The 16,500-nt window shown below is 33.4% G+C and overlaps 2 protein-coding genes across 2 annotated transcripts in view; both read right to left on the reverse strand.

Moving 5' to 3' along the window:
- Window positions 1-4,021, reverse strand: part of LOC128556656 (mucin-like protein) — a 38,824-nt gene extending 34,803 nt beyond the window's left edge. The window contains exon 1 of the mRNA XM_053542258.1: window positions 3,849-4,021. Within this exon, the coding sequence (XP_053398233.1) occupies window positions 3,849-3,873 (25 nt within the window). The 5' untranslated portion in view covers window positions 3,874-4,021. The remainder of the gene's footprint in view (window positions 1-3,848) is intronic.
- Window positions 4,022-13,505: 9,484 nt separating this feature from the next.
- The window catches only part of LOC123551989 (N-acetylglucosamine-1-phosphotransferase subunits alpha/beta-like), a 44,159-nt gene continuing 41,164 nt past the window's right edge, over window positions 13,506-16,500 (reverse strand). Inside the window, exons 5-6 of the mRNA XM_053541620.1 lie at window positions 14,174-14,275; window positions 13,506-13,661 (exon numbers count right to left, since the gene is read on the reverse strand). Coding sequence (XP_053397595.1) covers window positions 13,532-13,661; window positions 14,174-14,275 — 232 coding nt within the window. The 3' untranslated portion in view covers window positions 13,506-13,531. The remainder of the gene's footprint in view (window positions 13,662-14,173; window positions 14,276-16,500) is intronic.

Genomic DNA, 16,500 nt, shown 5'->3' on the forward strand with positions numbered 1-16,500 from the left:
CTGGATATGGTTCCCTTTTCCTAATTTCCTTTTATCAAGCGTAGCAGTGAAATTTTCCAATCTAAAACACCAATGGGAGAGGAATGGCCGCGAAAAGCAATCGTCAGCGGCTTTAACCTTTGTAGGAAATTCAAACACACAGGCCTATTACTAAGTAAGATAGGCTACTGTTGTTGATTTTGTATGATTGTGAGTTCAATAGTAGTGTCACATTTAAAGCTTTATTTCCAGTCTCCCAATCTCACATTTCAAAACAGAGCTTTCACATGGAAATGATTCACCAGCTTGTTTAATTATAATTTAGTGATTCGGGAAAAGAATCATACATTTGTAATTAAACAAACAAATTATGGAAAATGTGTATCGCATGTCAGATCATTACATTGAACAACTAGTTTCAATAAATTCCCGCTAGTCATAACTGATATAACATCTTACAAATAGTTATTAAAGACTATTAGTCGACGAGCGGATGCGTGCAATAGCCCTTCGTATTCTTCAAGTTAACGATGTAAATCATCTCTTTGAATAGTGAAATAGCTAGCGTGCACAGGGGTTGCTTTTAAGTTGGTAGATAAAACGGCAAACAAATGTTTTTGTTTAGTTTGGGTCTTTTCTTTAAGCATTTACTAATTCCTCTCCTGAGCAAGCAATTGACAAATATGATAAACAAATTAACATTCATTGTAAAAGAATTCAAATAAAGACCCCCGAGACGGTAGATTGAACCCATAATTTCAAAAAATAACGACTTAGATATCTAACCAGCGTTGCACGCTGTTATTCTTAGAACTCATTTAACCTGCCTATCAGGATATAAAGTGTTTTAGTTTGAAAATATTCCATAGAATAAATTCGTTATTCAATATAAACACACGGCTACCGGTGTAGTTACCATACAGTGATCGAAGTGATTGTTCAATACAAGACCGAGATTATATACAGTTAATGCATTTAAAAATATACCGTTATCTATAATACGCTGTGCATTGTTGCGATTATCGTTATTACCCATATCAAAATTGTTAATTAAGAAATAATACGTTCTCAATCGTGGTTTAGAATAAACCGAGTTTTGAGTTCTAATGCGTAAGAAGTCCTTCGTGATATATTCTTATGCATAAGAACTCAAAACTCGGGTTATTTTACAATAAATCAAACTTGGAAACATGTTATTTTGATTCTACCACGACATACTAGTATCAACAGTGTTATAAAATATGGCAACTACTTTTAACGACCGTGCTACGCACCTAGATCAGATGACGTCATTGTACGCGCTTTGGTTATTGCAGAATAACCCGAAATATAATTTGCTCTATATGTATGTAAGTTATTTGCTGGTCGTGTTAAATTACAAATTAATATAACAGTTCGATATTAAAAACGCTGTTACACAGTTGTTACTTCAAATTATTGGCTATATGAATGTACACCATGAAATCAGTACATTTACTGCTATCATTTGAATATCATTTATGATAAAATGTAACAGGTTTGACAGATGTCCTTATGCGTCTCAGTTCCTACTTAATACGGGTCTTATTAACGATTCGTTGAACACTTTTAATCTCAATTCTAGCATCGTGTCTAAAGTCAGTGTCTCATAATTCAAAATATTAATAATTGCTGATCAATATCTTTGCAAACATAAACTTAACATGCTACTTGACATGAAATGTAAATTGTGGTTGCAGCACTGCACACTAAATATAATTGATAAGGAATGTCTGTACTATATGAGCATCTAATCGTGGTAAAATATGACCGCAGTGCATCTTTAAGTTTATTATAAGTACTAATTTATACTAATTTAAAGGATTTATTAGTCCCAGAATTTGTGTTACCTGGAATGAGGCAATATAAACAGGTTGTTTTCATAATGACTGCAACAGAGTGCTACAACGATACATTGTTACTGGTTTGGATAAGTACTGTTTTAATCTGTTAACAGACATAAATCTACTTCTTCAGTTCATGTTTAACATTCCGATATCTTGTCGCCAAGTGTTTATCTTGTTATCATAAGATAATATTTTTTTGATATATTAATAATTCTACTACATATCAGATTTTTAACATTGTTATGAACTGATTGAGAGCGGTCTTCTTCCGCGTAGAGATAAAACGAAAAAATAGTAACGTGATTATATGTGCAAAGTCTATTTTGATAGAATTTGATAAACAAATGTTAGACAAAATTGAATTGAAATACAGCTTTATAATAAGATATGCTCGAATTCAGTATTGAAAATAATATTACTGCAGACTTGATATCTAAATTGGACATTGTGTAGTCTAACAGGGATAGAATATAAAAGGTAGAAACTTCACAGGTCGCTCAACACAACAAAAACGAACACGCTGCAGGCTCGGTTTGATTGAGCCTGTTCATGGACGGTAGTGGAAATGCATGCTACCGTCCACGCCCTCTAGCCCCGGGTTGAGCAGAGCTCAACATTTACACATGCTAAAAGTACAAAAAGCAATTTATAGATATCCGTAGGTGTATTCAAACGGCGGTGAACATGGAACCTTCATTGATTCACGGATTGTGGCGTATAATTCCGTGAAAAGCGGCGTTTGGTCCCCATATAAAGTAATGGGTTTGCCCCAAACGAGAAAACAATAGGCAGAACTAAACAAACTGGAATTAAGAAAGGGGATCTGAGGTTATGGACCCTGCATATCACAGGAACTGTCAAAAGACAAAATTAGAAAGCAGGCACCATATCCAAGTGGTGCTTATACAATACCCAAGGCAATGAAAGCGGTGGTAATGGAACCACCCAGGCCGAACTGGCTATTCTGAAAAACTAAACAGTAACAATAACACGACATAAAAGTCGTGCTGAACGATCTGAGAAGATCGGAATATAACAGCCCTGATTGAATGTACGGGGAGACTTTTTACGGCCGCCACACGGCACAAACAACGTTGCTGTGATAATAAAATGGAAAAGTAGAAACAGAGTTCTGGAACACAGTTTTAAGTGTTATTCCGTATTAATGGCTGCCTTGTTTAATGTTTATATTTATATCCTTCATTGACTACATGCGTTTTCAGATCTTAAGATTGTTTTTTTACAAATTAACAAGAGTGTCAAGTACTTCACATACCATGCCTTCTGTTATCATTAGATATGTTAGGGATTCAGCAGGCAAACACGACTTTGAAACATGGTCAGGTTAAGAGTAAGGATAGTTGCACCGTATTTCAGATAAAGCTCCCTATTTGTCTTTCTGCCACTGACCGTTCCATGGATCTGGCCAATTCTTTTATTTCTCGAACGCACGTTTCACACGTTCGTATGTGCGTGCGTGCGTACGGGCGTGCGTCCGTGTTTGTGCTAGTTGTATTGCGGTTTTGGGAGGCTCCGTTGTTTTGAACGTGACTTTTCCTACTTTACCTGTTGAATATTTATTTTTTTTTTTTTGTTATTCCATTATTGAACAAGTGTCTCCGAATAAAAGGGTGAACTATTTTCTTCAAAAGCAAGAATAGAGCTATTAAATTACAACATATTATTGGTCAACCCATTCATTTTCGTGGCTCCTATCAATTGATTTCAACACAATGTCACCTGTGTATTATTTGATAATTCATAGATACACAATAACTGTCATCAATAAAAGTAAACCGAATACACAAAATTAATGTACTTAATGTAACTGTTCAATCGTCATAATTGTTATATTTTCTGATGTATTAGTAACTTTTTGTATATTCATTTAATATACTAGTAGGAGGTATAAACAACATAACATAATCCAACATTAGCTTGAAACATATGATTCTACATAACGTCTGAACGTAGGGCATGGCTCAACTATAAAGATCATCTTACCTAAAGTAGTAACGCCTAATGCCATACCAGCAATACAACTGTCAAGTGTCCTACTGCGTTCGTTTTAATATCCATCTTTGCCATATATCTTACTACACGTACGTCAAATGTTATAAATATGAATACAAAGCTATAACATGCACCATGGAGTAAAATGGCATGTCCATAAGTGGTTTACATCGAGGACGGCTACTAAGTTTACCATAATTTAATTTGACAGATAACGTTATCACAGTCAGGTTAAATTTTGTATGTCACACCAACACACCAACACACACACACACACACAAATAACGAATTTCCTGTTTGTTATAGTGAAAAAGGCCCAGGTGCCCGGTCAGGTATAAGAACTGGAAGAGTCACACCTGGGTAGAAACAACGGCTTACTGTAATTCATACCGTAAAACATGTACTAATTGAAGGACATACTCACCATTCTCTTAATCTGTACATTTAACAGTACAAAACACTTGTTTTCATATTGATCGAGAATATTTGTTTGTTTGTAAGAACAAAACATCTTTCCCCGAGTTTATAGAGGCGAGTGGCGCTACCATGAGAAATAAATTATAATGTGTTGTTCATGAATAATGAATATATAATCCTTGGCACAATCTGACCTAATGTGTTCACTCTGTGTCCGGTATCCGTCGTCTTGCGTCGTACATCGAGCGTCATCCGTTTTCAGCTACTTGACTTTAAAATTTAACAATCTAAATGTCACAGCCATGGCCAAATCTTCATGATCTTAAGGAGACTTCATCGGAATGACATCAACAATACAGGCTCGGAGGAGTTCGAGTTCGGTTAATCTTGGATCAAAAATATAATATATTAACATTCAGAGATCACACTTTCTACTTCATCTTTATAAAACTTTGTCAGATATTTTATTCTTATCAAATCTAAGTCAATAGTGACCAGAGGGCTGTAACTAGGGCTATAGGTTCAACTTAGAAACTGTTTTACCTTAGGTAATATAAAAAAAAATCTAGGTCACTAGGTTATAGAAAAACATTTCTAACGCTGTGGAGGCAACATTTTAAACTTTATCTGTATAAACCAACCGAAATGTTTGTGTCTGTAAAATGCCGGTTACATTTAAAACTGGATAAGCTGACATTAAACTAGGCCAAAAAGTAAAAACATACGAAAAAAACTTTGTTAACACTCTAGAGACCAAAAAATCTGTGATAAATGTTTGTCGTCATGACATGTAGGTTTGGTCTAAAACTCAGTTACCTGAAGTCTGAAGTAGGTTGCTAGGCCATTATGATAGAAAACACCTTGTTGACACTTTTATCGTTGTCTCTATGAAATCTAGGTTTGGTTTGAAAATGGACTATCTATCAAAAATTAGGTCATTCGATTAAATCATAGAACGAACAAAAATCTACATGATCGTTTTGAGATTTGGTCTGGATGTTTTTTTTTGTTTTTTTTTTTTTTTGTTGTTGTTTTTTGTTACATGAAGGATAAATTTGTAACTGGGTAACGTGAGAAAACTACATCTTTAGAATCGGAGGAAAAAATTTATTTAGTCAAGGTTATATATTTTTTAATCATTGATAAAGATATATACAAACACAAAGACATACGTGATCCTAGCAAAATTTTCATATGCACAAAATGGCATTCGAACTTTTCGGCTATTTCTAATTTGAAAAGTCCACAGTATAAACATAATTTTGCGCCATTCAATGTTTGTTTAGGAATTAGAACAGTTATCCAATTTTCAAAGGAATCGAATGCAGTATAAACAATCCCTGGAATTGCAAAATGCTGGTTCACAAGTAAATGTCACAGAACCTATCCTTAAAAGGCTGAACGTACTCAACATTGTAATTTTATACAGGAAAAATTAAGACTCGTACACTACCACAAGCCGTAGTACTATTGGACCGTCTTTACTAAAGTGTTTGTCGCTTAGTTGAAATGACAATCATGACAATAGGAACAACAATTTGAGATGTTTTGCTGTCGAATAAATTCTGTGGTTTGCGTACCTCTTAAGTCTATCCGACTACATTTCGTAAATTACAATGACGTGTTAAAATCAATGTACATGTAATGTAACAAACGTTGCAATTTCATGACACATATTTGATTGTGTAATATCACCATCTTGTATAATGACACTACTTGAGGATGTAATATATTTAAAATGATAACATTACTTAGAGTAGACACGGTAAACGTTAATCATGTACAGTACATGCATAGGTTTAAATCTCCAGAAAATTCATAATTTTGGACATTATTTGATAATTTTTTATATAACTCAATGAGGAATAGAATCCCTTTTCGATACATTAAGTTTTATTTGAATTTATGGACAATTTGTGAAATAATTGGCATTCAAATCTATAGCATGTAAAGCGTTGGCAGCGATGAAAATTACATCGGAAATTGCTCCACTATTTTTTGAGTGTTTTACGCGGGTGGGGATATTGCCAACATGAAAAAAATTATCTCAATATTTCCTAGGATTGCGTCAAATTTGTTAGACTACCTGAACCCCCAAAAATGAGGAGAGTAGGTCCATTAAATGCACCCGAGGCCACCATTTTATACCTGTGCAGGGGGAGAGACCCCCCCCTCCACTCCACATAGTTAACCCCTTTTGGCGCTTTGCGCCACGGCGATAACGACTGGTAACCCCGCCCCACCCCACCCCCTCAAAGTCAAATAATTCTGGGTCAGACTCAGGGCCTAGTCAAAACAAGTGACTGAAGTATTGCCATGCAATACAAAGTCTCCTACTGGAAGGCACCTTATTGTTTCTACTGCAGTATAACTTTATGAATTGATATTATATGTCAATGATGTATAAACAATATTGTACTAAAGTATATAATTATACAATATGTTACATTACAAAACACTTGGATTAAAATTTGCATACATAAAAACCTATAGTTGCTTTCATATGGATTTTAATAATTAGGGCCAATTATGAAAAAAGTTATCATGTAAGTTATCTGTAATAACAACAAAGGGAAATTGATAAAAAAAATCTATTAGAAAAATATATTACAAGTCCACATAAAACTCTCTACCTGGTAGAGATAGGTCAAAATACATCTAAAAGTTCAATGTAACATGCATATTGTACCACAGAAAAGTGGTCTCGATTTTTCCCTACGGCCATTGATAAAAAAGTAACAATAAAATCTATTTATAGTAAAACAAAGGGAAGTAATTCTTAAAACAAGGGTGCCTCATGGCAATGAACATTTGTGCCAAGTTACATCAAAATCCCTCCATGCAAGGAGAAGAAATGCTCTGGACAAAGTCATTCTTAAATTTAACCTTTGACCTCTTAGTGTGATCTTGACCTTTAACCTAGAGACCTGGTACTTGCGCACAACAATCCGTCTTATAGTGGTAAACATTTGTGCCAAGTTTCATCAAAATCCCTCCATGCATGAAGATGTAATGTTTCTGACAAAGTCATTTTTTGTATCTGACTTTTGGCCTCTTAAGTGTGACCTTCACCTTAGACTTAGGGCCCAAGTTTTGCGCATGACATTGCAGAGCTCCAGATAAGCTTTTGGTGCAATTGGGTATTTACCCATCACTTTTTGTTTGAATTGGGTATTGGAAATTTGAATTGGGTAAAAATAATATCATTACCCAGCCTTTTCAGAAGTAATTGGGTATTTGCTAAAACCAATTGCGTATTTTACCAATCTCGCACTAACAATTGAGTATTTTTGCTTACAGTATACATGGTATATATCATTAGACAGGATTGACTAAGTACCTAAATACTTTAATGGCGCCCTTCATTGTTTAATACGAAAATGTTTTAAAACTGTAATGAGTGTTCCATACTGTTGTTTTCTTTTTCACTTTTAATGCAGTCGGAGATCAGTTCATTCACAGTATCCCGAACGATGTGGTTACCGCAATATGCATTATCCCAAAAGATGTCATCCAGTATTGGTGACACTACACCGTCACAAACAGAAAACTGTCATTGTTGAACAGCAAAATACCCCACTATTTTGTTTGTTTGTGCTGCAACAATGTTTTTCCTGCGACCTCTTTTCCATTTTATTGGCGTAAAAATTGTTTACAAAGCGTACAAATAATCCCAATCAGCAGACTGAATGGTCCTGTGATATTTCCGATAAATTGCAACCTGTTCTGCGGTAATGTATAACCAGTCAGTTAAATCTAGCGTTAAAGTCTCGTACCCGTTCTAGTAATAAGAAAAATGCGATAATTTGCTAGCGGATTTTATGAACTAGGTACAGGTATAGGTATGTATGAGGAATTTAACTTGCGTTTCAGTATGCACAATGTATGAATTCAGTTGGGTTTTCTGCAATTTTAATTGCGTAAATACGCAAATACGCAGCTTATCTGGAGCTCTGGACATGTTGTCTCATCCAGGAAAATATTTGTGCCAACTGATATTTAAATCCTGCCTTGCATGACAAAGTTATAGACCTGACAGGAAAAATATCCTACTGACTTTTGATTTCAAAGTGTGACCTTGACCTTTAAGCCAGGGTTCTGAGTGTTGTGCATGCCAAGTCGTCTCATCATGGGGTACATTTGTGCCAAGTAATGTTAAAATCCCTTCATGGATGGCAGAGTTATGGACCAGAGAGGAAAAAAGCCCTGTTGACATTTGACCTCCAATTGTGACCTTAACCTTTGAGCTAGTGTCTTGGTCTTGCGCATGACATGTCGTCTCCTCATGGGGAACATTTCTGCCAAGTGATATTAAAATCTCTTAATGAATGAGTTATGGACCTGACACGAAGCAGACCCTGTTCATGCCATGTTAACATTTGACTGCTAAATGTGACCTTGACCTTTGAGCTAGGGGTCTGAAAGTTAGGCATGACACATCGTCTTATTATGAGGTGCATTTGTGCCAAGTTATATTAAAATCCCTTCATGAATGGGAGCGTTATGGACAGGACAAGACCTTTGACCTCCAGTTGTGACCATAAAAACCTATAGTTGCTTTCATATGGATTTTAATAATTTTGGCCAATTATGAAAAAAGTTATCATGTAAGTTATCTATAGTAACAACAAAGGGAAATTGATAAAAAAAAATCTATTATTGCGCTTTTTTTCCTACAATGTGCTAGTTTGATCTGGTAAAACTGTAAACCAGACTGAAATGTTGAATTTTACGACTCGTGTAGTTTCATCGGTGTCATCAATTATAAAGACAGTTGAATAATATTCTGACTAAAATAGTACGATCTTCCTTATGTTTCTGACGAGCTGGGTTTAAATTGGAATGTACAGTCTGCCTGAAGAATTACAATCTGATTAAAATAAGCTCTTCATAAACATAATGAGATTGTTAGATAGTATTGTTACAGCTTAAAAACACTTGTATTCATTCCGTATAGTTGATAAAATGATGACTAAATTGTTTTGAATTTCTTATTTTCTTAGTCCCTTTTATATACTCCTGGTTTAGTCCCCGGGGTCTAAACCAGGAGTATATATAAGGCAATGATGACGGACTTTGCAACATTCTAAGGTCTATTCTGATTCTTATTGACGAGTAGTCACAGTATAAACTCTACGGAATGAATCTATTTGAACTAACGAAAGTTAGGTACACTTACACAAACACAAAACACATTCATTCCGTGGAGCTGATACCATGATCATGATGATGCATAAATCATTTCAATTTTGTTTCTGTTCCCAATGTCATAAAATAAATATATACTCCTGGTTTATACAGCTCCCATAACCACCAGCATTGCTTATATAATAGTGAGTATATAATAGTGTGATTCCATGGAGATAATGCTGTTACTACTCATCTATAAGAAAGGGCCTGAGAGCGTTGCAAAGTCCATTATCATTGCCTTATACATATACTCGTGGTTTAGACCTCGGGGGTCTAAACCAGGAGTATATAAAAGTGATAAAGAATAAAAAAAATAATATTAGGAAGGTGTAGTATATTATTTTAATTTAGGACTCATGTTATCAACTCTACGGAATGAATGTAATTGTGTAACTAATTTTCATAATGTCAATTTGTTTAGGTGACAATGTAATTCATTCCGTGACTACTTGTCTATAACAAGGGACCTAAAGATGTTGCAAAGTCGAATAGTCACAGTATAATCTCTATGGAATGAATCTATTTTTACTTATGAAAGTTAATTACACAAACACAAAACATATTCATTCCGTAGAGCTGATACCATGATGCCTAAATCATTTCATTTTTTTGTCTTTTCCAATGTCTTATAATAATTATATACTCCTGGTTTATACAGCCCCTATAACCACCATCATTGCTTATATAATAGTGAGTATATAATAGTGTGATTCCGTGAAAATGAAACTGTTACTACTCATCTATAAGAAAGGGCCTGAGAATGTTGCAAAGTCCATTATCATTGCCTTATACATATACTCCTGGTTTAGACCCCGGGCGCTAAACCAGGAGTATATAAAAGTGACAAAGAATATTAAAAATATCAGGAAGGTGTAGTATATTATTGTTCCTTCTCATGTAATTTTCAAGTTGTGAACTTTTTGTACGCACTTTTCAAATCCATCAGTTTGTTGGTGCCGACTTATATAAAAGCCCCTTTTCTCCTGGTTTAGTCGTTCTGGAGCTGTAGGTATCCATTCATGCAATGCAATTACTGGCATATGGCAGAACTTTTCATCCATTGTATTGCTAATTAAAATTAGGCAAACATACGACCAAATTCTGATCTGTGCCACTAGGACAGCTGTTGACATTGGTGCCCGAAATTTTGACAGAGTGGTGGTATTTATTGTCCGCTGATAATATTTAGGTATGATCGCTCATCTAAAGGTGTTTGTTTATTATTTTAAGTTAAATAAATGTTTGTGTGAAATAACTGTAAGTATTCTTATAATAAATAGATAAGAATGCACGTAAACTAGCAAAAAACATAGTTCATAATTATTTTATTAAAGATCCCTTAAAAAGAATATTTAATATGCGCTAGAAGGAACCTTTTGGTAAGCTAAATCTTGTTATAATTTAGGAGTCATGTTACCGTCTCTACAGAATGAATGTATTTGTGTAACTAACTTTCATAAATGTTAATTTGTTTAGGTGACGATGTAATTCATTCCGTGACTACTCGTCTATAAGCAGGGACTTATTTAAAGATGTTGCAAAATCTTAGTCTTTACGTTTCTTTTAAGTATTTCTTTAACACCTCCCTTATAAAGCTCCCCTAGTCCTCAGCAGTACTTCTGTATGCTAGACCACCGAACTTTGCACACATGTTCAGCCGAAATCCTTCACTAAGATTTAGGTAAGCATTTCCATGATTATACTTGCTATTTAGCATTCATTGAACTTGGGGTCTAATCTTTCAGTTCCCGGGGGCTTACTTTTAGCCCCCGGGGACTATTTGTTTTGCAACTTTGCCTTTAAACTGACTCTTTTAAGACAGTTCCCCCCAAAAATACCAAGCCCCATTTTTTATATATGGACCCCCTGAGAAAACCCTATTCCAGGGGATACCCTCCCCTGAAGAATTTACTCTCAGCATTCATTCCTGCTTCGAACTAGGAGTATATATAAATCACAGGTAGACAAAATATGTCTAGATTTCTAATGTTTTGGCCTATAATATATACTCCTGGTTTAGCCCCCGGGGTCCAAACCAGGAGTATATATACTGGCTGAAGTAACAATTAAAAAAAACACTTCTGTAAAAGCTGCTTTATTTCAATTCTTTTTCCCCACTGATGGAAATCAACAATATTTGGCAAATATTATGGCCTCTTACATATACTCCTGGTTTAGCCCCCGGGGTTCAAACCAGGAGTATATATGTATGAGCAATCTACGCTATGTGTTTAATGATTTCTGACTTCTTTAATTTAAAGCCTTTTATTTAAACTACATACGGCCAAAATGCACACAAAACACAGGTAGACAATATAGTAGCCAATGTATCTAATGTTTTGGCGTATAATATATACTCCTGGTTTAGCCCCCGGGGTCCAAACCAGGAGTATATATAACAGAGACAGAACAAAAAAGCTTTATCTGAGATATAAACTGATTATTCCTTGCAATTATGTCTTAATTTAAACTTCTAAAGTCCTTTAATTTACGGAATGAATAGCAGCACAATTTAGTTGACGATAGCAATATATGAGATAGTCATAAATATAAAAATATCACACCCCTTTTAATAAAGTCTGGAAATTGGGCTAAAGAATAAAAAAAAAACCGGGGTCTAAACTAGTAGATTGCCGAAATTTTCTACAGCAAAACAATATGCTTTAACATATAAATGTTTGTTCACAAATTAAAATAAATACTCTTTCATAAGGCATAAGGGGTTGTACAAGTATACCTTTTATAACATAATGAATAATATTGTCACTAGTCTTGGTACTATTATTTTGATATACACTGTCCATCTTTATTTACTTCACATTTAGAAAACCCTCACAATATGTATTGAACTTTTTACTAAAACTTACTAAAATACATAAATTATATGTGCCTGTAGAGTTAATTTCACAACGTTATGTCAGTCAGTAACAATGGCTTGTTTACAAAACTTAAAGTATTACAGTGTCAGTGCATATTCATCTATACAAGTATTAATTCCGTCAATGTACATAATTTTATTATTTTTATATTTTACATAAACTACATGTATATGCAGTCATTTTTATACTTCCCGGTCTAGTTTTGCTTTAAATCTTTAGATCAACCACATTACTGCTATAGTCATTTGCACGTAGAGTTTGCGACGACGAGTACTACTTACAAAAAAATAAACCTATTAAACTAAAGTACAGATGCTAATAGTTTTGACTATTGAACGACAAACAAATCACTAAGTGTGCTACCACATTTCAGTTTTTATCATATTTGAAAAATTAGCTTCTATTGGCTATTGAACCGCCAGCAATTCACTAAGTGTTTTATCAAAGTCATTTCATTTTTTATCACATATGAGAAATTAGCTTCAACAATTTTGGTTCTAGTCCCAGAAAAACTTAGAGCCTCAAAACTTCCTGTACGAAGCTACCCCTATCATAAAGTAAATCATAAGCAGCTTGTTTGTACTTATAGTAACATTTTACAAAACGTTTTCTATGGTGGGTTTAGAAATTAAAATTAGACATTGTATACATTTTACTGCCAGTCAATGAAATTACGAACTTCCAAGATAGTTTCGCTTACTAAGGTCTGCTGCCTATCTAAATATACAAAGGGTAATGCAATTCTTCGGACCTGTTTATAAAGCAAGAACTATAGGTCACTTTCTTTTCAGCAATTAAACAAATACCATGTTGTAATTATATTATTATTATTATTATTATTATTATTATACCAGATTTGTTGAGCGCCCTTTTCATATGGAATATACGTTCAAAGGCGCTTTACAATTAAACATGTGACACATCGCAGATATGTAGGAAAATAACAAAGCATGACATATGCAATCACAAAACTGAAACTGAACAATTTGATTAAACGCCTTTTTTATAAATGATATATTCACTGGCGTTGTACATAATAATAAAAAATAATAGTTATTACAACAATATCATAAATTAACAATGATAATATTTACAGCCTTATTGTAACAAACAGCCATGACCGCACCCCCACCCTTGAGGTCGTTTTACCCCTATTGCCAATACCAGTGCTTTAAACATCTGCCGCAATCATTTACTTTTTTCGAATGACGAGGGGTTTGGAAACATCGAACCGTAATACTCTTCCAGTAAGGCAATTACCCTGTCAGCTGCGGCTGGCTTGCTGTAGTCAATACTGTCATTGATACAAACAAATTTCCTGGATAAGAAATATATGAATGTGTTGGCAATACATTCTTTTTTCAGAACATTAAAAAAACGAAAGGAAATAAAATATAAAGATAATAAAAGGTAAAAAATAATAAAATACAATTTTGTTAGTGGATACCTCGAACGAGAAAATGTGCACTTTATTTCCTCTCAACGGATAAACAAACAAAAAAGATCCTTTGGAAGCAAAAAACGCAAACGAGTAACATCAAAGCAGACGTGGTATGATTGCGTATGTTCATGGTGCAACACCCTGAATTCCGTAAAACTGACTAAAGACTTGTGAAATAAATATCTATTTAGAAAATAACATAAAAATTAGGGTCAGGATGAGGGGTGTTGTTTGTTTTCTGAAAAATCACACCTTGAAAATTAATGATACTTTAATTATGTATATTGTTTACAAGTTTGTCTGCATTCTAAAGTAATCGAGTAAGTGATGATAAACCTTAAAGTAATTTGTACCACAAATTAAATCTCAGTTAGAAAGAATACGTGTACCTTTTAGTTTTCAGCAGCATATCCAAGTCTTTACGTGTTTTCTTTTCATCTACAGTTACCATCACATATGAAACATCAGGACTCTGTATTTTAGGTTCAAATCTAATTGAAACAAAAATTCACAAGTTAATCAAAGTTTTATTGCTGTTCTAATATACAAGAAATTGTAACAGAGTTACCAACGTGCCCCGCCGCGAAACATTTTACACAAAACATTCTGCATGCCAAAACAACATCTAGGTAAAAGCAATGTGTATATATATAAATCATAACTATATATCATATAATTCATAAAGACAATCTGAAGTTTAAAAATGTCTGGTTATCTATCATTGGTGAATGTTTTCAAATGCTAATATCTGTATTTTGACCTTATTTTTAAATTGGTAAGGACAAATAAATAAAAATACCATGAAATATTGTCATGTATAGATCATTTTGTTTACTGACCTTGTTTTAAGACATTATTCTGTATTTACAATAACATTCTCCTTTAATCTAGGAAATTCTATTGAGTTATGTAATAATTATTGATAAACAGTGTATGTCAGTTATTTTTAGAAAAGATTGTCCTTGATTTTTCCAGAATGTTCGTTTCTTCTTAGTGTTACATGAAAAATCTTGAATCTTTCATGAAACAATATATAGTCAGATGTTATAGATTAAAAAAGAACCTAAGACCCTAAGAAGCTGAAACTTTCCTATATGTCTTAAAACAAATTATTACCAGTTTAAATATTTTATATTTTAAAGGCTTATTTGAAGGATTTATGTTAAAACATTCTGGATTTATAAAGTTATCTTTGAAGAGAGGAATTATAAACTCTGTATTTTACTTTTGAAGTTTGTGGAACATTGTGGAATTTATTCGTACTGAATTCAAATTTGACCTGGATAGGATTTTCACTATTTTTATATATGAGATTGGATTTTACTGCTCTTTGTCATTCTTAAAGTTATTTGTATTTTCATTTAAATTCATGAATAAAATTTTGTTATTGTTAATAGTTGCTTGTTTGTCATTCTGTTACTTTTATTTTCTGTAACAAGAAATTGTTACCCTCTGAAGTAACAATATTTTATGTATTAAGGTATCCGATCCATAAATGGTTTAAATTGTATGCCTGGTAACGTTATCCTTTTTGGCTGTTTTATGAAAGTTTACCATTTGGCAGTTTGGAAAACGCAAATGTCAAGGAGCATAACTCAACTGGGAAGATAACTCTTACAATTCTTTTCTTTATGTGAAAATGTGACATAAATAAACTAAAAATAGCCAAAGTTTATACTTCAAAATTTTATTTCGCTAATATTTCAAGTGATTTCCATTCCAAATGGTTATATGGCCTATAAAACACAATGTTATTGAAAAAAAAATACACACATTTGAAATTTAACCACATTTATCTGCAGATAAATAACAAAAATCTGAATCTGGTCTCGTAAAATTTATAGATAAATCATTGAAACCATTATGGATCCGAATTATTTAAATAAAAGTTACAGACCTTTCTACATCCTTTACTTTCCTGAAACTTTTCAAAAATTAAGATAGGTATATATATATATAGATGAAATAAAAATTAAAAAGTATAGGTCACCATACATTTTGAAATTTTACGAGACAGACTATATCAAGGTAATCAATTTCAAAAATGTTTAGCGAGGCTGAAGTTAGCACCAAAATTAATCTGTTTTATATTTTGGCTGTATTTTCTATTTAAACATTTAAGTAATACAACTTCTTACTTCAACAGACAAAACAACATCTTATCAGCTGTTTGATACAGTACATATAATATTAATATACCTTTTTAAATATAAAATGCAATAACCTAAGTTGTCAACATTGCTTTGCAAATAACTAAATATTTGGTACATAAAACAACATAACATATTATGAAATTGAAAACAGTATGTTCCATCAGTTACATGTTTTCAAGATTATAAATATGATAGTATAAACTATTTGCATGTAAAAGCCATTAGAAAAACAACATTTATTCCATTGACTTTTTACAAGCAAATAATAAATCACTTACCTAAATCAAGCGTTTCGTGGACAATCGTTTTGTTCAATGCCTATCATCTGATCAAAATGTGTACATGTCAAATAATTTTTGACCTCAACCCGGATGTTTTGGACTATTTACAGCATTTTTCAAAGTCGACAGGTCTTGTTAGCACGATAAATAATATTTTTTGGCGCCCATCGTACCATCTGATCACACGATAGACCGTTAATTCTCACGTGAGACGTTTATCTTTTTTTTTTAAATCGGCATTCGCAATGTTTTTTTAGGCTGTGACTAAAACAGAGCTGGTGC

The sequence above is a fragment of the Mercenaria mercenaria genome, chromosome 4 (assembly GCF_021730395.1).
Source record: "Mercenaria mercenaria strain notata chromosome 4, MADL_Memer_1, whole genome shotgun sequence".
Classification (NCBI taxonomy): Eukaryota; Metazoa; Mollusca; class Bivalvia; order Venerida; family Veneridae; genus Mercenaria; species Mercenaria mercenaria.